The sequence below is a fragment of the Corapipo altera genome, unplaced genomic scaffold (assembly GCF_003945725.1).
Source record: "Corapipo altera isolate COAL_440 unplaced genomic scaffold, ASM394572v1 56, whole genome shotgun sequence".
Classification (NCBI taxonomy): domain Eukaryota; kingdom Metazoa; phylum Chordata; class Aves; order Passeriformes; family Pipridae; genus Corapipo; species Corapipo altera.
Window position 1 is genome coordinate 4840809 of NW_020884896.1, and position 17852 is coordinate 4858660.

General features: G+C 57.4%; 1 protein-coding gene across 4 annotated transcripts; it reads right to left on the reverse strand.

The window, feature by feature from the left end:
• Positions 1 to 937: 937 nt before the first annotated feature.
• R3HCC1L (R3H domain and coiled-coil containing 1 like) lies at positions 938 to 12747 on the reverse strand. Of its 4 annotated transcripts, none has more exons than XM_027648269.1 (7): positions 12707 to 12747; positions 7129 to 7364; positions 2235 to 2410; positions 2050 to 2120; positions 1843 to 1938; positions 1538 to 1678; positions 938 to 1361 (listed from the first exon to the last, which is right to left on the reverse strand). In XM_027648269.1, the coding sequence occupies exons 2-7, from the start codon at positions 7348 to 7350 to the stop codon at positions 1306 to 1308; spliced, it is 762 nt and encodes a 253-aa protein (XP_027504070.1). In that variant the 5' UTR covers positions 7351 to 7364; positions 12707 to 12747; the 3' UTR covers positions 938 to 1305. The 4 variants fall into 4 exon arrangements, with proteins under 4 accessions (XP_027504070.1, XP_027504067.1, XP_027504069.1 ...); XM_027648266.1 differs by having other exon boundaries at positions 5926 to 7364; XM_027648268.1 differs by having other exon boundaries at positions 5926 to 7360; positions 12707 to 12727.
• Positions 12748 to 17852: the final 5105 nt, after the last annotated feature.

The following is a 17852-nucleotide window of genomic DNA, read 5'->3' on the forward strand; positions in this document are numbered from 1 at the left end:
AGCACCCACCTTGGCCCAGGACATGCCAGACTGTGCTCACACGTGATGGTCTCTGCACGTGGAGGAGCTGCTGGGGACAGCGGTGATGCACTGGGGTGGCCTGAGGCCAGAGATCGTGGCAAGGCACGTGCCGGCGAGAGGCTCACTCTGCCGGGGTCAGGGTTTGAGGGATGCCGGATGGCGGGGAGGATGTTTTCCACATGAGAGCAGCTTTGCTCCCTGAAATTTCCACTGGCCAAGCCACAAGCATCCGGGAACGGCGGCTGAGATGGCTCCCAGCTGGCAGCACTGCTGGACGGTGTAGGGGCAGGCAGCCACTGCCACAGGATTGTGACCAGCTCCACTGCTGCCAAGCTGGGGGACAGCCAGGGGACACGGGGCAGCCACATGAGCCCTTTAGCAACCAAAAACATGCAAACTGCTGGCAGGGGTGGCAGAAAAGCATCATCTCCACCTCCTGTGAAGGGCCCCAAAGTCACGGCCCTGAGAGTGTGCAGGGCTACAGAGCAGGAGTGCTGGGGCACACAGGGCTGTTTTTCAGATGCTGAGTGACGATGCAAAGCACAGGAGCCAAAGGCAGGTCCCAGCCACTGGCCTCCACCCCGGGGCAGGGCAGGAAGCCCCCAGCCCACCACGGCTGGCAGCATGGCCACATCACAGCCCCATGCAGGGCCAGGAACGTGGCCCTGCCCGTGTTCTGACAAGGGCCCTGCTGTTCGGGGCCACAGCTGCTCCGCGGAAGTAAACAGAGTCCCTGCCAGCACATTCCTGCCTGCCGCCCTGCCCGATCCCTCCTGCCTGCACATCGCCCCTCCCCGCTGGGGACACCCACACCTGGGAGGGGTGGACATCCCCAGGCGCCCCCAGCATGCATACCCATCCCCGGTACGAAGGAAACGGGAGCCACCACCCAACCAAGCAAATAAAATATATGGTATTTATTAGCAAAATAAAGGAGAGAAACTCTCATTTGCAAGGCCCTGCCAGATGGCCAGGGCCACCCCACACAGCCCCCGTGCTCTCTGATGAGTTCCCTGCACCCCCCTGCTGCTCCGCTGCAGCTGGCAGCCCTGGGGGTCCTGCCTGGGGTAGGGTGGGCAGTGATGCCTGACGGCAACAGCATCCCCACAGCAACAGTCCTGCGTGCGTCCCGCTCAGCCCTTTCAGTGGAGCTGCCCAGTGCTTTTGGATGTGGTGCAGGATCTCTCCCAGCTCCGAGATGCAGAGTGCCCTGCCTGCCTTACAGAGAGGGGCCCAGGCACCCCAGGGGGGTTTCCAGTGGGGCTGAAAGTGCAGCCTCCTGGCTCAGTCTCGGCCCTCCCAGGCATCCTCCCGCTGCTTGTTTTCCAGGCGCTTCCTCTCTGCAGAGACAAAAGAGTCAACACCATGTCCCCATCAGCCCACAGCCACACACTTCCTCGTGGAGGCGGCTGGACTCCACCCCGGTGCACTCCCTCCCACCCAGCACCCTGTGAGAAGGGGCATCCACAAGGAGGGTCTCCCCATACTGCAGCCCCTCCAGGCATCCAAAACTCACCTTGAGCTTCTTGCAGCTTCCTCCGCTCTGCATCTCGCTGGGCTGGAGTCTGGTTGCTGCGTACCCCCAAGGCACCGATCACCAGCCGCCTGGCCAGGACGGCTGATGTTTCAGGGCGCTCCTTGGCTGGCTGCAGGTACTCTGTGAAAGTGAAGATGGGGGACATCAGTGGGGAATCCTGGGAGGGATAGAACAGCTGGCATGGCCACGGAGCCGTGCTGGCTGCCCTGTCCCTCCCCAGTTGTCAGGATGATGTTGCAGCACAAGCATGATGACACAAGCCAGCACAGGGCAGCATCACTCACCAGCATATGCCCTGGCTTTGGCTTTAGAGGCGCGGGTGCCCTGGGAGAGCGGACGTGTCTTCACCATCAGGTGCTTGGTGCTGAGGGCATCACGTGCTGCAGGGAGAGAGCAGCAAGTTCAGATGCAGGGTCAGTCCTATGCCCAGGATCTGGCCACAGGAGAGGGATGCCTCCCCTCCGCCCATACCAGCAAACCAGGAGCAGTACCTGTTATGGGGCTGGAGAAGATGCCCAGGGCATGTGTATCATCCACCCATTTAATATCAAAGCCTTTTTTCCTATCAAAGAGAGGGAAGGTTAGCAAGGCATTGGCACCTGGTGAGCAGGGGTCTGGAGCACAGCCCAGGCAGGGAACCCCAGCACCAGGGACACAGCAATGCTGGTAGACTCACTGATAGCTGCAGAAGACACGCATTAGGTCCTCGGTGCAGAAATCTGAGGGGAAATCGTAGATCTCGATGACATGGGGCAGCTCATCATCGCTGATGTCCGGAGCAGTGGGTTCAGCCCTGTAGTAGTTGAAGCGGGGTGACTGCAGGCTCTCCTGGTGCTTCTCACCCCCTGAGAGCTGTAGTGGTAGGAAAGGCACAGCACTGAGCAACCCATGCCCACCTACCCCACAGCAGTTCCCGATCCATGGCAAGCACTCCCCAGAAAGTGGCCCAGCCCCCTGCACCCCATCCCAGTGCTGCAGATGGATTCATGGCACTGAGAATTAGGAGTTATTGACCAGCATTCTCACGCCACTTGCTTTTCCCATTACCAGCATCCCTTCACTTGTCACGCTCTGTGGCCCTGACGGGGGTACAGTAGGAATGGCAGGGGTGAAACAGTGCATGCACTTCCAAGCACACCCCTCCTTCCACAGTGATGTGATGACCTGAAATACTTTTAAGGAAGAACAAGGAGCAGGACAGCAATGCCAGGAGGAAAGACTAATGTCTTCCTGCCACATGGAAGTACCAGGCTTAGCAGGCCCTGGCTGCATGGAGCAGCCCATCAGCACCCCAGATGCCAAGATGAAAAAGTCAGCACTCCCCTAAAGAGCAGTTCTGGTGGTTAATCACCTGTGCAGCTAAAAATTTATGCTTATTTCTCATTTGAATTTGTCTGACTTCACTTTCCACCAGGCAGTGTTCTGCCTCTCTACTGGATTAAAGAACCCTCAGTCTCTGGTCCCCTCCCTATGACAGCATTTGCTAATGTTATCAAGTCCCTTCTCAATCTTCTTCTTGATAAGCTAAATGGGTTGTGTGCCTGTAGCATCTCACAATGGGGCACTTTCTCCAGCCCTAAAAGATGATGGCTGTAGCACTTTTCTACCTCGTCCATTTTTCATCCTTCATTTTAAAACAGGAGCAGCAGCCTCCCACTGCCATAATACAGGGATGCATCCAGCCCCTATTTCCCTCTGTCCCACAGCACCAGTGCCAGTAGGCCACCCCGCACCATCTCCTGCCCAGTGGGCCATCCTGCATCGCTTGCTGCACCCCTGCTTTCCAAACCATGCTGTGCCAGCTGTCAAGGGGATTCACTGCCCTGCTTCAGCTGAGACACCAGGACAGGTGCTGACAACTCCCCTGTCCCCCTGGAGCGTGGGGCTGGCATGGTGCCAGAAAACAGGTACATAACTCAGCCAGGTTCCCAGCCTGATCCCCTAAGTGATCATAGTGGAGCACACCACGGCTGCAAGGTTAGAGTCCATAAATCCCAGCCAGTTCAGTCGATAAAAAGTGCTCATTCTGACAATTTTATGGGGAAGACGGATTCACGGCAGGTGAGGGAGTGCTGCCAGGACGGCTGCATGCTGGCGGAGGGTAGAGCTGAGTTATGGAGCTCACGGGACAGGCCACCACTGCCGGAAGAGCCACCTGCCCCACCATCATCCCCGTGCTGAGCAGCACACTCACCAAGCACCCTGTGCCTGCTCGGGGTAGGCAAGGCAGCCATTCCCTGGCAGGATGAAGCCCTGCAGTGTCGCTTGAGGGAGCAGAGCACTCGGGTAGTGTCAGGCACTGGGAAGATGATTAGAGAGCAAGAGCACAAAGTGCCGGAGCAGTCCTTGACCTTCACAAATCACCGAGTGTGGCCGGGCAGCAAGGACAGGAGCCGTCTGGCAGCAGGGCTCAGCCACGCGGCAGGTAAGGCTCAACAGGTCCCCTGGTGCTGCCAGCCCCAGCATGCAGCACGCCTGCAGCTCCCCAGCCATGGGGCAAGGCAGTGAGTGGGAACCAGGGTACAGCCCCTGGTCCTGACAGGCATCCTGGAAAGGTTCACTGACGGATGGGCAGACAGATGACAGGGAAAATGAAGACTGTCCATCACATCTTGCTGTTCTCTAAAGATGCACCCTTGCCAGAGCACATTAGAGGGGTTGGTGGCTGCTCCCTTACACTACAGTCCCTGGCACACATGCACCACAGCCCCCACCATGTCGCACTGGCTGATGGAGAGTCCACTGAGCCTGCAAGGAAATGGTCGTGGTACTTAATTACTCTCTGTGTTCAAACTGATTTCTGCTCTGAATTTGCCTGGTTTCAGCTTCCAGCCAATGGCACTCACTATGGTATTTTTTTCCTGCTAGATTAAAGAGCTGCCCGCTATCAGAAATCTCTCCTCCACACAGAACATCATAAATCTTGCTCTCTGCCGGCTATCTGCATCACATAAGGATTTGGTTACGAGGAAGACACTACTAATTTTCTTGTCCTTTTTTTAATTAACAACAGCTCCATCTCCTTGAGAGCCTGCGCCCTCCCAAAGCAGCCATATCCCCCTGCCAAGAGTTCAGAGGGCTCAGGAGCACCAAACTCCACATGGGAATCGGCAGGGGACAAAGATGGCAACTTTTAATTGATAAATCCCTATTTCAAGTTCTTTTTCACCCATTTTGGGAAGCTCCCTGGAAAGCTCAAACTTGGCTCAGAGCTTGTGCATGGGGGAGCTAACACGGATACTCCTTGAAGTACTGCGCAACATAATCTTGTCCACAGCATCCTTCAGCTGCACCATAACACAGACCATCCCTGACCTTCCTACTCCAAGGACAAAGCCATGTCTATGGCACCAGCCCACAGAAAGCCAGCACAACGTGCTTCCATCAGAGCAGCAATGCATCAGAGCATCCCAGTTGGAGGGTGGGGGACCACAGCTGAGGGGAGCACAGCCAGGCAAGGATGGGAGTACCCAATGCCCTTCCACATTCCCCCAAGGTAAGCCCCATGTGGCCCACACACCATCTCAGCACTACGCCAGGCTCAGAGAGGGCACACCAGCCCAAGTGAGGCCTTTACGACAACATGGGTATCAGTGTCCCCTAGTAAGGATGCTCTTGAGTTAATCATATCCCTTCACAGACGCTGTTATGGAGGGCACCACCCACCACTTCATACCCTGCTTCCAGCATGGGGTGGACAGACGCTGGCTGTAACAATATTAGCACTGTTTGTTACTTCAGGTACATTAATGTCATTCGGAAAATTACCGGTTTGACGATATTGATTTAAAATGCAATAAGGGATATCCAGCCTCATTGCAGAAGCTGAGCTTTCTTCATGAATGGCAGGAAAATGGTGTGGGTGCTGGTGCTAAGCAGCCAACTGTAGTAAATTCAGCTGCATGCGTGCAGGAGGGAATGGTAATGAGCCACAGATGATTAAGAAGCCATAGTTTCGAGGAAACATCCCATTGCTGTTTCAGTGGGAGCTCATTTCTTTATCACCAACCCTAGTTTCATCAGGGTGCAGCTGCAGTTTACGGCACTCAAGCAGTTTTACTGCCCTTTAAGTACTACAGAGAGACAATCTCCCCAGCCTTCACCAGCACTGCAGGATGGGATGAGAACCAGCCAGGGGGCAAGGTGGAGGTCCCAGGTGTTTTGGCAGCAGCTCAGGCAGCTCATGCCCTCGGGAATGGCTGGCGGTGACAGCAGGCAGCACAGCCAGGCTGACTGCATGCCTTGGATACAGCCTGCCCACCCCTGCACTCACCCCAGAGAACACAGGAACAGACAACCCCCAGATCCCAGTGGGCAGCAGTCATCATCCCTGCAAATCCCCACAAACATTGGCTTGCAGGAAGTACCTCCTCCAGCAGGCGTGGGTCCAGGCAGTCTCCATCATCATTGAACAGCACATCCCAGCTCTCCTCAGCACCCGGGCTAGCCTGGCTCAGGGTTCCAGCACTGGCACTGGTCTGTCCTTCCTTTGGAGAGCTGCTGTGGAGACCTCTCTCTTCCTTCTCAGCCTCCTGGGTGCACTGGTGCTTCTGCAGTGAGCCGACATCCTCATGTGCCCCTGCCAGCTCCTTGGCCCAGGATGCCGGCAAGAGCTCCTCCACGCCACGGCACAGCAGCTCCAGGGGTGATGGGGGCTCACAGTTCTCCAGGGGTGCTCCCTTCCCTGAGCTGCTCTCAGCCCCAGTGCTGCTGTCTGTGCAGGCACAAGTGCTGCCCAATTCCTCTGCAGCAGCCACCAGACCACCCTCCCCACTGGGTCTCCCGGTATCAGTAGTGCTCTCCTCTGTGACAGGCAGGAGCTGGGACGGGCTGCCCATGCCCTGCCCTGGGGTGCTCTCCCCTGGGAGTACTGGCACATCACCTGTGCTACCCCTCAGGAACACAGGTTCACAGCTGGCTCCTGGTGCACACAAGGTGCTCTCTCTGGCAAGCTCAGCCATGCCTCCCCACCTCGCCCCCTCCTCTAACACCCCAGTGGCACAGCCCTCGCTCTGCCCTGCCAGAAGAGAACCCTCCTTCTCCCTCTCCTCCTTCTGGGCTTTCAGAGCCACTGCCTCCCTTGCCAGCCTGGGCACACTGCCCTGTTTGTCCACTCCTGTTGACTGAAAAACAGCCTTTCTCGGGCTCTGGGAGAGGTCCCCAGCTGGATCTGGGGTGCTGTCCCCCAAGTGCTCCAACATGCCACTCAGTCCTGTCTGACAAACCAGTGTTGGGCTAGTAGCAGGTGTTGGGCTAGTGAGGTCATCACCAGGCTTGGGGGTAGCCTTCATGGCCCCAGCCTGGGCAGTTGGTGGGGATGGAGGGTCAGACTCAGTCCTTGTCATCTGGTGGCCATGGCTGAGCTCTCTGAATCCTTCATCATGGGATGCTTTGTCCTGCCCATCCCAGGGCTGGGTAACAGTTGGATCTGGGCATGGCTCACACGTACGGGGTGATGCCTCCAGGCTCTCCAGTGCAATGGGGCAGCTGCCTCCCGCCCTCTGGCACTGCCTGGTAGAGGCTGCCTGCAGCTCCTTCGGGGCAGCATCTGCCTTGCTCTCCCTCCTTACCACTCTGCCTGACTGTGTTGTGGCACGGGGGCTTCGCCTCTGCCCCTTGCCACTGCCCTGGCAAGAGTCCTGTGCCAGGTGGTGGTTCGCAGGCTCCTGGTGGTGCCAGACCAGTGCACTGCCCGCTGCTTGTGCCTCTCTCTCCCGCCGTGCTTTGGGCACATAGAGGGCCATGTCAGGCTTCCTGCGGCGCGGCCGGCTGCCCTCCGCCTCCTGCTGCATGGTGCCACCACTGCCTGCCAAGGAGAGACAGCGTCACTGCCCTGCCCACGTCCCAGCAGCCCCACAGCAGAGTGCACAGTGAGCAGCCCCTGCCTGGGTCAGAGCTGGGGTCCCAGCCCAGCACCCACCCTTGCTCCCCCAGCAGCTGCACACAGTGATGGATTGTGAAGCCCTAACGCTGCCCCACGGTAGCTTATCTGCAAATGGGGTTTGGCACCCGGGGCACCCCACAGCCCTATACACCCCCTGCAGCCACTGGTGGGGTGTGTCAGGCTAGGGGGAAGTAGGGAAACCCTGTCAGCATCACTGGAGCACCTGCCCTCCTCTGATAGCTGCTACCTGGGACGCTCCAGCCCAAAGAGCCCACATCTGCACCCAAAGCAGAACATAGAGATCATGCACTAGTCATGCATCAAAAACCACAGAGAAGCCAGCGGCAGCCACAGAATACCAGAAACCAAACCCTAGCCCAGGGATACCCTGGTGTGGGACCACGGCTGCCACCCTGGCACACTGCAGCCCTGCTCACCTGCTGCCCCATCCAGACAGAGATTTATTTTTCATCATCTTTGGCAGAAGCAGGCACACCGCAAGCGGCCAGGCCTCCCTGCCCCTATAAATATGCATCAGACAGTGTTTATGGAGACGGATGGTGCTGGGGGCTGCACTGTGGTTGAGGGGAAGGTAGAGTGGGGCTGGGCCAGGGCCCCGTGATTAATCACTGCCCACTCCGTTTAGGGGGATTCATCACAGGCCACTGTCAGGTAAATCACTGGAAAAACACCTCTTCAGTAATTAATGTGAAGTGACGGATGGACAGCCCCTGGGCCCATTAATCTGGACCATCAGCGCCGACCGAGATTATGAATGTCAGGATGCATAAACTGCCGGCAGATCAATAGGGCCAGGAACCCATCCAAGGCTCTCATTTCCGAGGCACCTCCGGTACATTAGCCTCCCCTCCATGGAGCCCCTGACCAAGGCGCGAATGCTCTTCGTGGCCCCTCACCAAGAGCCAGCAGTGGTGCCAGGAAGGCGACGGGAGGCCAACCACCGGCTGGAAAGTGGCTGGGGCTGCCCATGCCACACGGCATCATCCCCTCTTCCTGACGGACAGACAGACGGCTGCCTTGGCATGACAGATGAGTCTCTCATGGCTCTCTGGAAACCGCTGGAAAAGCCCAAGCAGGGCAGTACCCCCCGGTATGACCACGGTATCTGTGCCTGCACCTCGTGCCACGGAGGTGAGCAGGAACACGAGGTGCAGGCACGGGCGCCGCGGTGATGCTGGGCACCATCCCAGGGCTGCCCCAATCATTTTTCTGTCTCCTCAGCTCTTGTCATTTTTTTCCCCCTCTTTGATACACTAATTTTGCTGGCAGAACGATCCCCTTTATCTTTATCGACCGCAAGAAAGGAACATATCCTACAAACCTTCCAAGGGCTGGATTAGTAATTTTTCAACACCAAGGCATTATACATTTTCTCACCGAGTGGCAGCCCGGATGCCAGAGGAGAGGGGGCACTGGAAGCCCCCCCAGCATCACCATTTCCAACCACAGAGAGCTTCCAACTACACTGAAGCATGTTCTGCTAAAGGATGTTTCCCAGGCAAGCCCAGAGGCTCAGCCCATAGCACATCATCAAATGCCTTGGGGGCACCAGTGATCTCTTCAGGCTCTGCTTCCCAAGAATTTCTAGCACGGGGAACAACCAGGAGCAGCACTGCTCCACACACATCCCATGTCACCTCCAAGAAGAGCCTTTGCACACAGGATTTACGGGTCCTCGAAAGCTTGCCATTCACCTTGCCTCACCCTCCAAAGCAGATGGTGCAGCATTAGCCAGACGGCTGGTGCTGGGAGCATCCTCTCCCCGCACATCCTCTCCCCGCACACTGCTGGGGAAGAGCCACTTCCCACAGCCTGGGAAGAAGCACGTCAAGGTGGTAGATGACCCACACCAGCAGGGATGCTGCAGCACTTTGTTTTTTCCCCACAGGGCAGCACAGCTCCTGCCCCCAGCCTATTACACACTTCATCGATGCCACAGCCACGGGTCGGCACCGACATATTTCATGCTCCGGGAGGCAGAGCAATGGCCCTGGCTTTGGGTCTCATTCACACTACACTGGGCAGGGCAATCCTCCCACTTCCAAAGTCTGGGACCAAGCTTGCCCTGCAAACTCAGGCAACAATGGGCAGCACGTCCCCAAAAAGGCCTGTGCTGCCCCAGATGCTGTCCTGCTTTATGAAGTCAACTAGCAAAATAGATCCACATTGTGGCAGCAAGCAGGGAAAGGCCATGGTACCATGGTAAAAGATGGAAGTGCTGCCCAGCTGCCTGGCACATAAAGCCCACCAGCCCAGCACAACATAGCCTGGCATGGTCAGGAGGATGCTGGAGCATCAGCGAGGCAGCAGCCAGAGCTCCCTGCAGGTACAGGCTTCCCTCGCACACTGCTCACGCTGCTCGTGGGGAGCTTGTGCTCCTGGCATTGTTTGTGAGGTCTCAGCGAGCTGCCCGGTCAATGTGCCAGCCTGAGTTTCTCCTCTAGCAACCATCTGCAGCACATACGGGCAGCATTTTCTCCCTGATTTCTCTATCCGTCCAGGGAAGGACCCCACAAACAAGAGCAAGACAGGGCTGGCTACGTCACAGACCCTGCTTCCCAATGCAGAGCACACTGCTGAATTCCTCCATCATCTGCATCCCTGCCTGGCACGTGAAGACACCTACATTGCAGCTCCGACAGCAAAGCCAGGGGTCCTGCCACCTTCTCCTGCTGTAGGCAGGGATGCTGGCCACAGTCCTGCTCAGGTAACCTGGGAACAGGCACGGATGCTGGGCTGTGGGGCTCACGTGGAGCATGCCAGTTCTCGGAGAAGTTTCAGTGCCACGCAGCACCCTCTCAGCAGGCTGCCGCATTTCCTGGCAGGCAGCTGTATTTTTAGCCTTCGAGGTTTCTAATTCCACTCAATCCATATTCCCATCGATAGAGTAGATAACCTTAAAGCCCTGATAGTGAACAGGGATGGCAATACCGGGGGATCAGGAGCCTTGGGAGACCTCATGCAGCCTTGGCATGCAGCTCGTGCACCACAATGTCACTCTTTACAGCCTGCAGCAGATTGGGCTCTTTGAAGGGGAAAAAAATAACTATAATAACAAGATTAATAAAAAGGTAGGTACAAGGAGAGTCTAAACAGCTCCACTGGGGAACCTGCCGCTTGCAGAGCTCATCCCATGCCAGGCACGTGCCATGGCACACTCATCTACTGCACCAACACCAGCATATGGTAGCCCAGGTAAGGATTGTCAGAGATTCTGCACCTCTCCTGCTCTCAGCAGAGCTCCAGCCCAGGTCACCCAGCTCAACAGCAGGTGACGGGGCCAGGGAAGGACCTGAATACCTGGTGGAGACAGACAGAGCAAAGGCAAGAACACAGAGCCACTGTTATGAGGCAAAGCAAAGTGCTTCAAGAGCTGCATCCCATCCAACATCTGCCCACAGTCCTGTAGGATTTAAGATGTCCCTGTCCCCTGCTGCCAGGAGAAAGATGCTCTCCAGCAGCCACACGAAACATTGAGGAGGTGGCAAAGGTGTCAAAGGTGCTGAGAAAGAGAGATTTAAATCATGCCTTTCATTTGCAATACTCTTAGGAGATACCTGGAACAGATGCTCTTAGGAGATACCTGGAACATGAAAAGGGGAACATTCCAGACAGGAAGATGATTTGTAAGTCAATAGTGTCCCCTCACAGCTGCAGTGGGAAAAAGGGACAACAAACCAGCAAAAGGAGTTAACAGCCAGAGCACTAAGGGGAATACAAAGGACTTTACAAATATACCCAGGCAGAATCAGCACAAAAGTGAAAAGGTCTATTAATAAACAAGTAGGGAGAGAAAATTAATGATGGCTCAAAAATAAAGATGACTCAAAAGGGAAAAATCACTGGTTTTAACCAGAAAAATGCAAATGAGGCAGAGGCCTCGCAAAAACAGCTGCAGGGAAAGCAAAACCAGCATCTCCACATAGACACAGTCACCTGGTCGGCACAGCCGGTGCAGAGATGAACCTATTAACCTGCTGATACACAGTGCTGAGAAGAAACCAGGGCCCTGGTGATGGGTAGAGCAAATCAGGCACTAATTTTCTGTGCAAGAAAGGACAACAAAACCAGAACCAAGGCACAGGATAAATCCTGTTCCTATGCCTAGTGGAGAACAAAACTGGCAGGTGAAGGAGCCTGCATACCCACCACAATGGGCTTCTGGATGATGTATGCTGGCTTATCCAGAGGAGCTATTTCAGAAGAATTGCTGGGCAAGAGACAACTTAGCTGAAGTTCAGGGTATCGTTTTATGCCATCTCCCAAACTTTAACTTAAATAACGAACTGTAATTAAATGTGCAGATGAAACTGAGCAGAGAGTTGTTGCAAACACCTTCCAGAGCAGACACATCATTCAAAGGATCCAAGAAATGTAACCAGGAAACAAAGCGAGACTCAGCCTGAGAAAATGAAAGTAAAATAACCCAAAGCAACTACTCAGGGGGCAAGAGTAGCCTGGAAAGCAAGGCCCAGAGCCACACAGTGCACTCAGACCAGAAAGCAAGACCACCCCAAAACACACAAGGGGCAGAATCTGATCACCAGCATCATGCCATGGGCCACCCCAGGGCTGTGACAGCCCCATAGCAGGCAGCACGCAGAGCCTCACAGGTGGCATGAGGCATGAAGGATGGAGGGACAGGGACAGACAAGCAGCCATGAAAAACAGTGTCCAGCACCTGCGAGCACCAGACGTGTTTTATAAGGCATGGGAGCCTGGCACACTGAGCACCCAGCGATACGTGCAACAGCCCTGCACTCAAGGGCTGAACGCTGCCGGCATCGCCCTGGGACTCTGCACACTGGGGAGAGTTACGGGGTCTGACAAGTGCCATGTTATCTGGGTATGCCAGGGGCTGCCAGCCAGTGGAGTGGGGGAGGTGGGACTTCAGGTGGGGGATCAGGGCTGGGGCAGGGCGTGGCTAGGAGAGGAGATGGGGTACAAGGCTGGGACAGGGTGTGGGGTTCAGGCCTGGGTGAAGAGATGGGAGACAGCACCGGGAGAAGGGATGGCGGACAGGGCCAGGAGAAGGGATGGGGGACAGGGTCGGGAGAAGAGATGGGGGACCAGGTCGGGGACAGCGGATAAGGATCACGGCTGGGACACCAGGGCGGAGAAGAGCAGGGCAGAAGTACAGGACAGGGCAGGGTGCCCACCCCGGGCTGCAGTGCCCCCGTCCCGAGCGCCCCGCCGGGCCGGGCCGGGCCGGGCCGTGCCGCCCGCCAGGCCGCCGCCGTTACCAGTGGCCGCGCCGGGTCCCCGCCGCTCAGCTCCGCTCCGCGCCGCCGCTTCCGCCGCGCCGGGCCCGCCCCGCCGTGGGGAGCGCCGGGACCTGTAGTGCGGCACCGGCTCCGCCCCGCACCCCGGGCCGCCGCTCCTCCCCTGCGCCCGTGAGCACAAGGTCCACCGCCACGCACGGTCCTCCGCGAGTCCCCGCGGGCAGCCCCGGTGCCGCGGCGGCCCGTCCTCCCCCGGCACCGGCCGGCAGCCGGAGGGAGGGGGCTTGTGGCTGGGAGGGTGGTGGACGCAGGGCTGCAGGAGGGAGAGCGGCCCCCGCACACGGGTGGGTCCCACGGAGACTGCCGTTTAATGTCGCACGCTGGGCGGGAGCGGCGGTGCTCCCTGTGGCGGGGGCTGGCAGGTCGGCAGACTTGGGGACACCGGGCTACGGAAGCTTTGGGCAAGCTGGTGCAGCCGCCCTGGTTTGTTTGGCTGATGGACGGGGTGTCTTTACCCACCCCCTACCCCAGGACCTGCTTCCTGGGGAGCCGAAGCTCTCCGATACAATTCCCAACCAGCTGTTTCCCAGCCAGCTTCATGGTGTGGATACCAGAGAGGAGATGCCCCGGCAAGGAGGAATGTTCCATGGCGCGCACACCACTGGGACCAGGGCAGCCGGCAGCCAGCGCAGCTTCTGCAGCTCCCCAGGGGCTGTGCAGCTGCCGAGGGACAGGAGACTGGTCACGGGCCACCCTGGCAAGGTGCCACTGAGGCACTGAATGGGGCATCCATGCATGGGGCTATGCCAAGCATCTTATCCCTCCTCAGGTGCAGCTACAAGGCTAGGACTGCTGATGCTTGAGGTCTGGGATGCCCTGAAGTACAGGGATGTTCCTGACTGCCCAGTGTGGGTCCCAGTACAGCCACAGGGGCTCAGACTCAGATAGGTACAGTCATCCCACCTCAGACATGTGCCCTTGTGCAGGACAAGGAAGGATCATGCCAGGCATCCCCTGGGGAGCAGCCCCTGTCCCAGCCTGCTGTGGCACACAGGGGACCGTGTTCCCTCTCACAGGTAATCGATGGCAGCAGATCCTGATCGCTTTCGTTATTATTATTTTCTTATGCATGTGCGCACAGGAGATTTATCGCCAGCTATGGAGGCAAAATCAATTATTCATGTTATAAATTAGAAAATGATTTATGTTTGAGGGAGGCCAAGCAGCGTGGAGCCCCTGGCCGCGTGGGAACTGGATTTGTCTGGAATGGCACCAGGCACCCCCTGCCAGCACTTCCCTAGTTTCTCCATCCCTCCCATGCCGTGGGTCTCCCACCCAGGGATGCCCCTATTCCATCACAGGCCTAGAGTGACCTAGGCATGGTCAACCCCAGTATGTGTGGACAGTGGTGGCCTGGTCATCCTCACTGGTGCAGCAGGATGATGCTCCACAGCAGTTTCCATGGCAGCAGGAATGCAGTCCAAGCACCGCGAGGTGTGGGATGCAAAAGGACCCCCTTGGTTTCCTCCACTACAGACATCTTCTTATATCTCGTCCATCCTCAGCCACTGTGTCTGTGCTCCTATTTCCCTCGAGGGACATGGTGGTACCCTCCAGACTGCCACCCACAGGGACAGGGACCCATTGCACCGCTAACACCGCCTTGCTCCCTGGAAAAGGGCAGATGGGTGAGGGCAAGGCAGGGATGTAAAGGCACCCCACCTGAACCAGTCCCTGAGGCCAGCAACCCCAGAGACTGTAGGGCTTTGCTTGACCATGGCCCAACTTTTCCTGGGCTAGAGTGGTCTTAGGTGTCCTGGGAGTCTTCCCAGGCATGGAGATCCCATGTCCTAAGGGCTGACTGATGATCTGCACAAAGCAGGTGGCACTGGGTTCCCACTGCTCCCAGTGCTGGGACAGGCAGTTAATTGTTGCTGTCTGGTCTGCCCCCAGCCCAGCCATGCCCTAGGCACCCTGCCCAGCATCCCATGGCTCTGCATCGATGGTCCCAGCACCTCTGTCCAAAAACCCACTGCCCATGTATCTACCCAGTGGGAGCGTATGTCGGGAGCCAGCCAGCTGCTCTCTGCTGATAGCTGGGGTTATTCTTCCTTCTGAAGAGCCTTGATCTAAAGCTGCCATGTCTGTGGCTCCCGGGGGACAGCAGAGCAAGCCGGGAGTTGCTGCCTGGCTTTCCTTGTCTGTTCATCTGCAACTGCATCAGCTGGGGCCATGGGGAGAGACAGGCTGAAAGGAGCAGCACAGGAGAGAAAGGAGCTGTTAGTGGCCCCAGGTCTGGGACTGATCTCAAATGAGCTGTGCATCCAGCTCGTGCTCACACAGCATCCCTGTGCTGGCCTGAGTCCTGGCCCTTAGGAGGGGAAGGAAAGACAGTATGGGGCAACCTCAGCCCTTCCTGAGCAGGCTTTTCTCTCTGAGCCTTGGAGCCTCCCCTCAGCCACCAGAGAGCCTGTCAGCCCCTGTGACTCCCATTGTTCTCAGGGAACTGAGAACTTGCTGTCTCAACACACACATGGAGGTGCCAGAGAGGTCAGGGGTTTTGTCTGCCCCTACCCAGCTTCTCGCCAGGATTTCAGCAGGAGGAACAGAGACAGCCAAGCATGGTCTGGGGACAGGGAACTACCTTGTCCTGGGGTACTGAGGCTGTTGCAACCACATTAGACCCCAGCCAGCCCTTGGGACCCTCTTGGACCACATGTATATATAGAGGAGTCCCTGGTTGCTCTTCTCTGGCCCCAAAGGACCCAGACAACCTGGGAAGCCACTGGGACCCAGGACACCACCAAGTTGCAAGTAGCCAGGAAATGAATGAACCACATTCTGGGGCTGAGCCTTGCCTCAAGTACCTCGCTGCACCCCAGTTCCAGAGAGCCCAGCACTGGTCCGTGCTTGTGTAAGCATCCCTCTGATTTATTGCTGCAGAACAAATTCTTACAGAGTGTTTTTGGCAGAGAAAATCTCTGGGGAGCTGCAAGGGGCATACAGGAACAACGGGGAAATCTGTCAGCTCCAGTGTGCTGGGCACACCCAGAGCACCCACAGTCCTTGATCACTCTCCCATGCCTGGCCAGGGAACACACTCAGCCCATGGGGAGGGGACTGCGGAGCTCGGGGCTGGGGTGGATTAGATCTGCTTTGCATTATTGCACCAAACACCTGGGGACTCGGCAGCTCGTGACAGCGCTGTACAACGCAGGGAAGCAGGCGGTGGTGCGGGCAGACACCGGTGCTGCCGGCGGCTCGCGGGCAGGGAAGCGGTAGGGCCCCTAGGAGTGTGGGCTGGCTGTGAAGGAGGGAGTCGGGTTCTCTTGCTCCCTGTTTTCCTGCACATAGACAATGAATAGGCACAGAAGGCAGTGCTTGTGCTGCAGGAATCAATATCGCTCCAGAAGCGGCCTGGGTGCTCCTCCCCGCGCTCCCGCGGGAGCCAGCCCCCAGCGCCTCTCACTGAGCTACCGCTGTTGTCTCCTTCCCGCGATTGCCTTCCTTTCCAGCACCCTGAGCAGGACCGTGCAGCAGCATGGGATGGCCCGTGACAGTCCCGGGGCTGGGGAGCTTCCTAACCCGGGTAGCCTGGTTTTTTTGGGAGATTGGAGGAACAAACAGGGTCCAGGTTTTATCCCAACTCGAGGTGGCCCCCATTAGCACTCTCACAGCCTGCTCCGTCGTGGCCCATTCAGTCACAGTACCTTGAAGGTACCATGGCATCGTGGCCAGCTCTGGGAGGCACAGATGCTGTCAGGAGGCGATTTCTGCCTGTCAGACAGTGCCTGGGGACATTGCGACTGGAAGCAGCTCCCAGTCTCTCCCAGCGCTGGCTGTGGCAGTGCTGCTGCATCCAGTGCCAGCCCTGCCCCATGGGAAAGATCGCTGCTGCTTTTGATAGATTTTAATTGATTCATCAATGGGATCCACTCGGAGCCGATAAATCTTTCAGGAGCCCTGGCAGAGGACACTGAGCTGGGCAGGCTGGGCTTCCCCCTGCCTCCTTGCAGCTGCATGGCTTCTCTGAAGCAGCTGGCTGCCCCAAGTGTGCACCAGCTCCATGGGTCCTGCCAGCTCCTACTCGCTGCCAGCAGCACCCCAGGTTCCCTTGTAGCCTGTTTGTTCTTCCCCAGCCAGGGATGCTGCCTGCAAGAGCTATAGCACAGCCTGATGCCTCCACCCTGCTGAGACCTCCTTGCCAGGGAGCTCCATTCCGGTGTTGAGAAGGGACCCCATTGTCCTTGGCCAAGAAGAGCTGATGGTCCTTAGCTCCACTGCAGCACCAGACATGTCCTTCCTTTGTCCTTCTCTCCCCTCTCCTGGCATGGGACAGGGCAGTCCCCAGGCTAAGCACTGGTACAGGTGCATCTCCATACCAGTCATAGCTCTGGGATCCCAGAAGGACAAGTCTAGTCCACAGGACCACGTCCTGCAGGGAGATGAGGGAGTGGACTCCTTCCCATCCCCTGTGTCCCAGCAGGTAGGAGAGAAAGCAGGGACAGGGACTGTGAGGCAGGAGGCAAGCACAGACGGATCTGGTTACAGGCAGCACGGGGCAGAGAGATGGGCAGAGAACAGCAATGCAGCAAAAAGGGCTTTTAGTGATAATAAATAATTAACATTTCTAATGATGTCCCGGCGACAGGAAGAGTCCAAGTGAGGACCCGGGGGCACTGCACACGGTGACAGGAGAGGCTGGGGACCATGTGGGGCCCAGGGCAGGTATGCAAAGGCAGGGGCTGGGCTGTGAGAGAGCCACAGGGCTGGGGGTCTCAGGGCAGGGGCTAGGCACCCCTGGCCCCCCCCGGGTGAGCACCGTCTGGGGCCCAGCCTGCAGACCCTGCTGCTGGCAAGGGTGTAGTAAACCTGTGAGGAAGAGGACTGGAAGAGGAAATTAAACAGACTTCAGAGTTACCTGGCCTCTGTGTTGGTATTGCCTTACCAGGGTTTCCCATGCCCAGTGAGCACCTGAGAGGATGCTGGTAGAAGGAGGGGACTAGAGAAGTGTGCTGGGAGGCAACAGCTCACAGGAAGCTGCTGGGACGGGTGACAGTTGCCAGGTCACTGCTAGCACTGGCACAAAGAGCCCCCCAGGCTGGGATGTATTCAGTGGGCTGGCCTGGGGTGCAGGACCTGAGAGGGCAGAGGTCTACAGACAAGA

Bases quoted from the DNA above. Each gene is read 5' to 3' on its own strand.
- R3HCC1L (XM_027648266.1), bottom strand. From the start codon at position 7,350: ATGCAGCAGGAGGCGGAGGGCAGCCGGCCGCGCCGCAGGAAGCCTGAC. The intron at 2,121-2,234 runs GTGAGTCTACCA...TCTCTTTGATAG, and splicing joins CGTGTCTTCTGCAGCTATCA to GAAAAAAGGCTTTGATATTA. The intron at 1,939-2,049 runs GTACTGCTCCTG...CTCTCCCTGCAG, and splicing joins CTTCTCCAGCCCCATAACAG to CACGTGATGCCCTCAGCACC.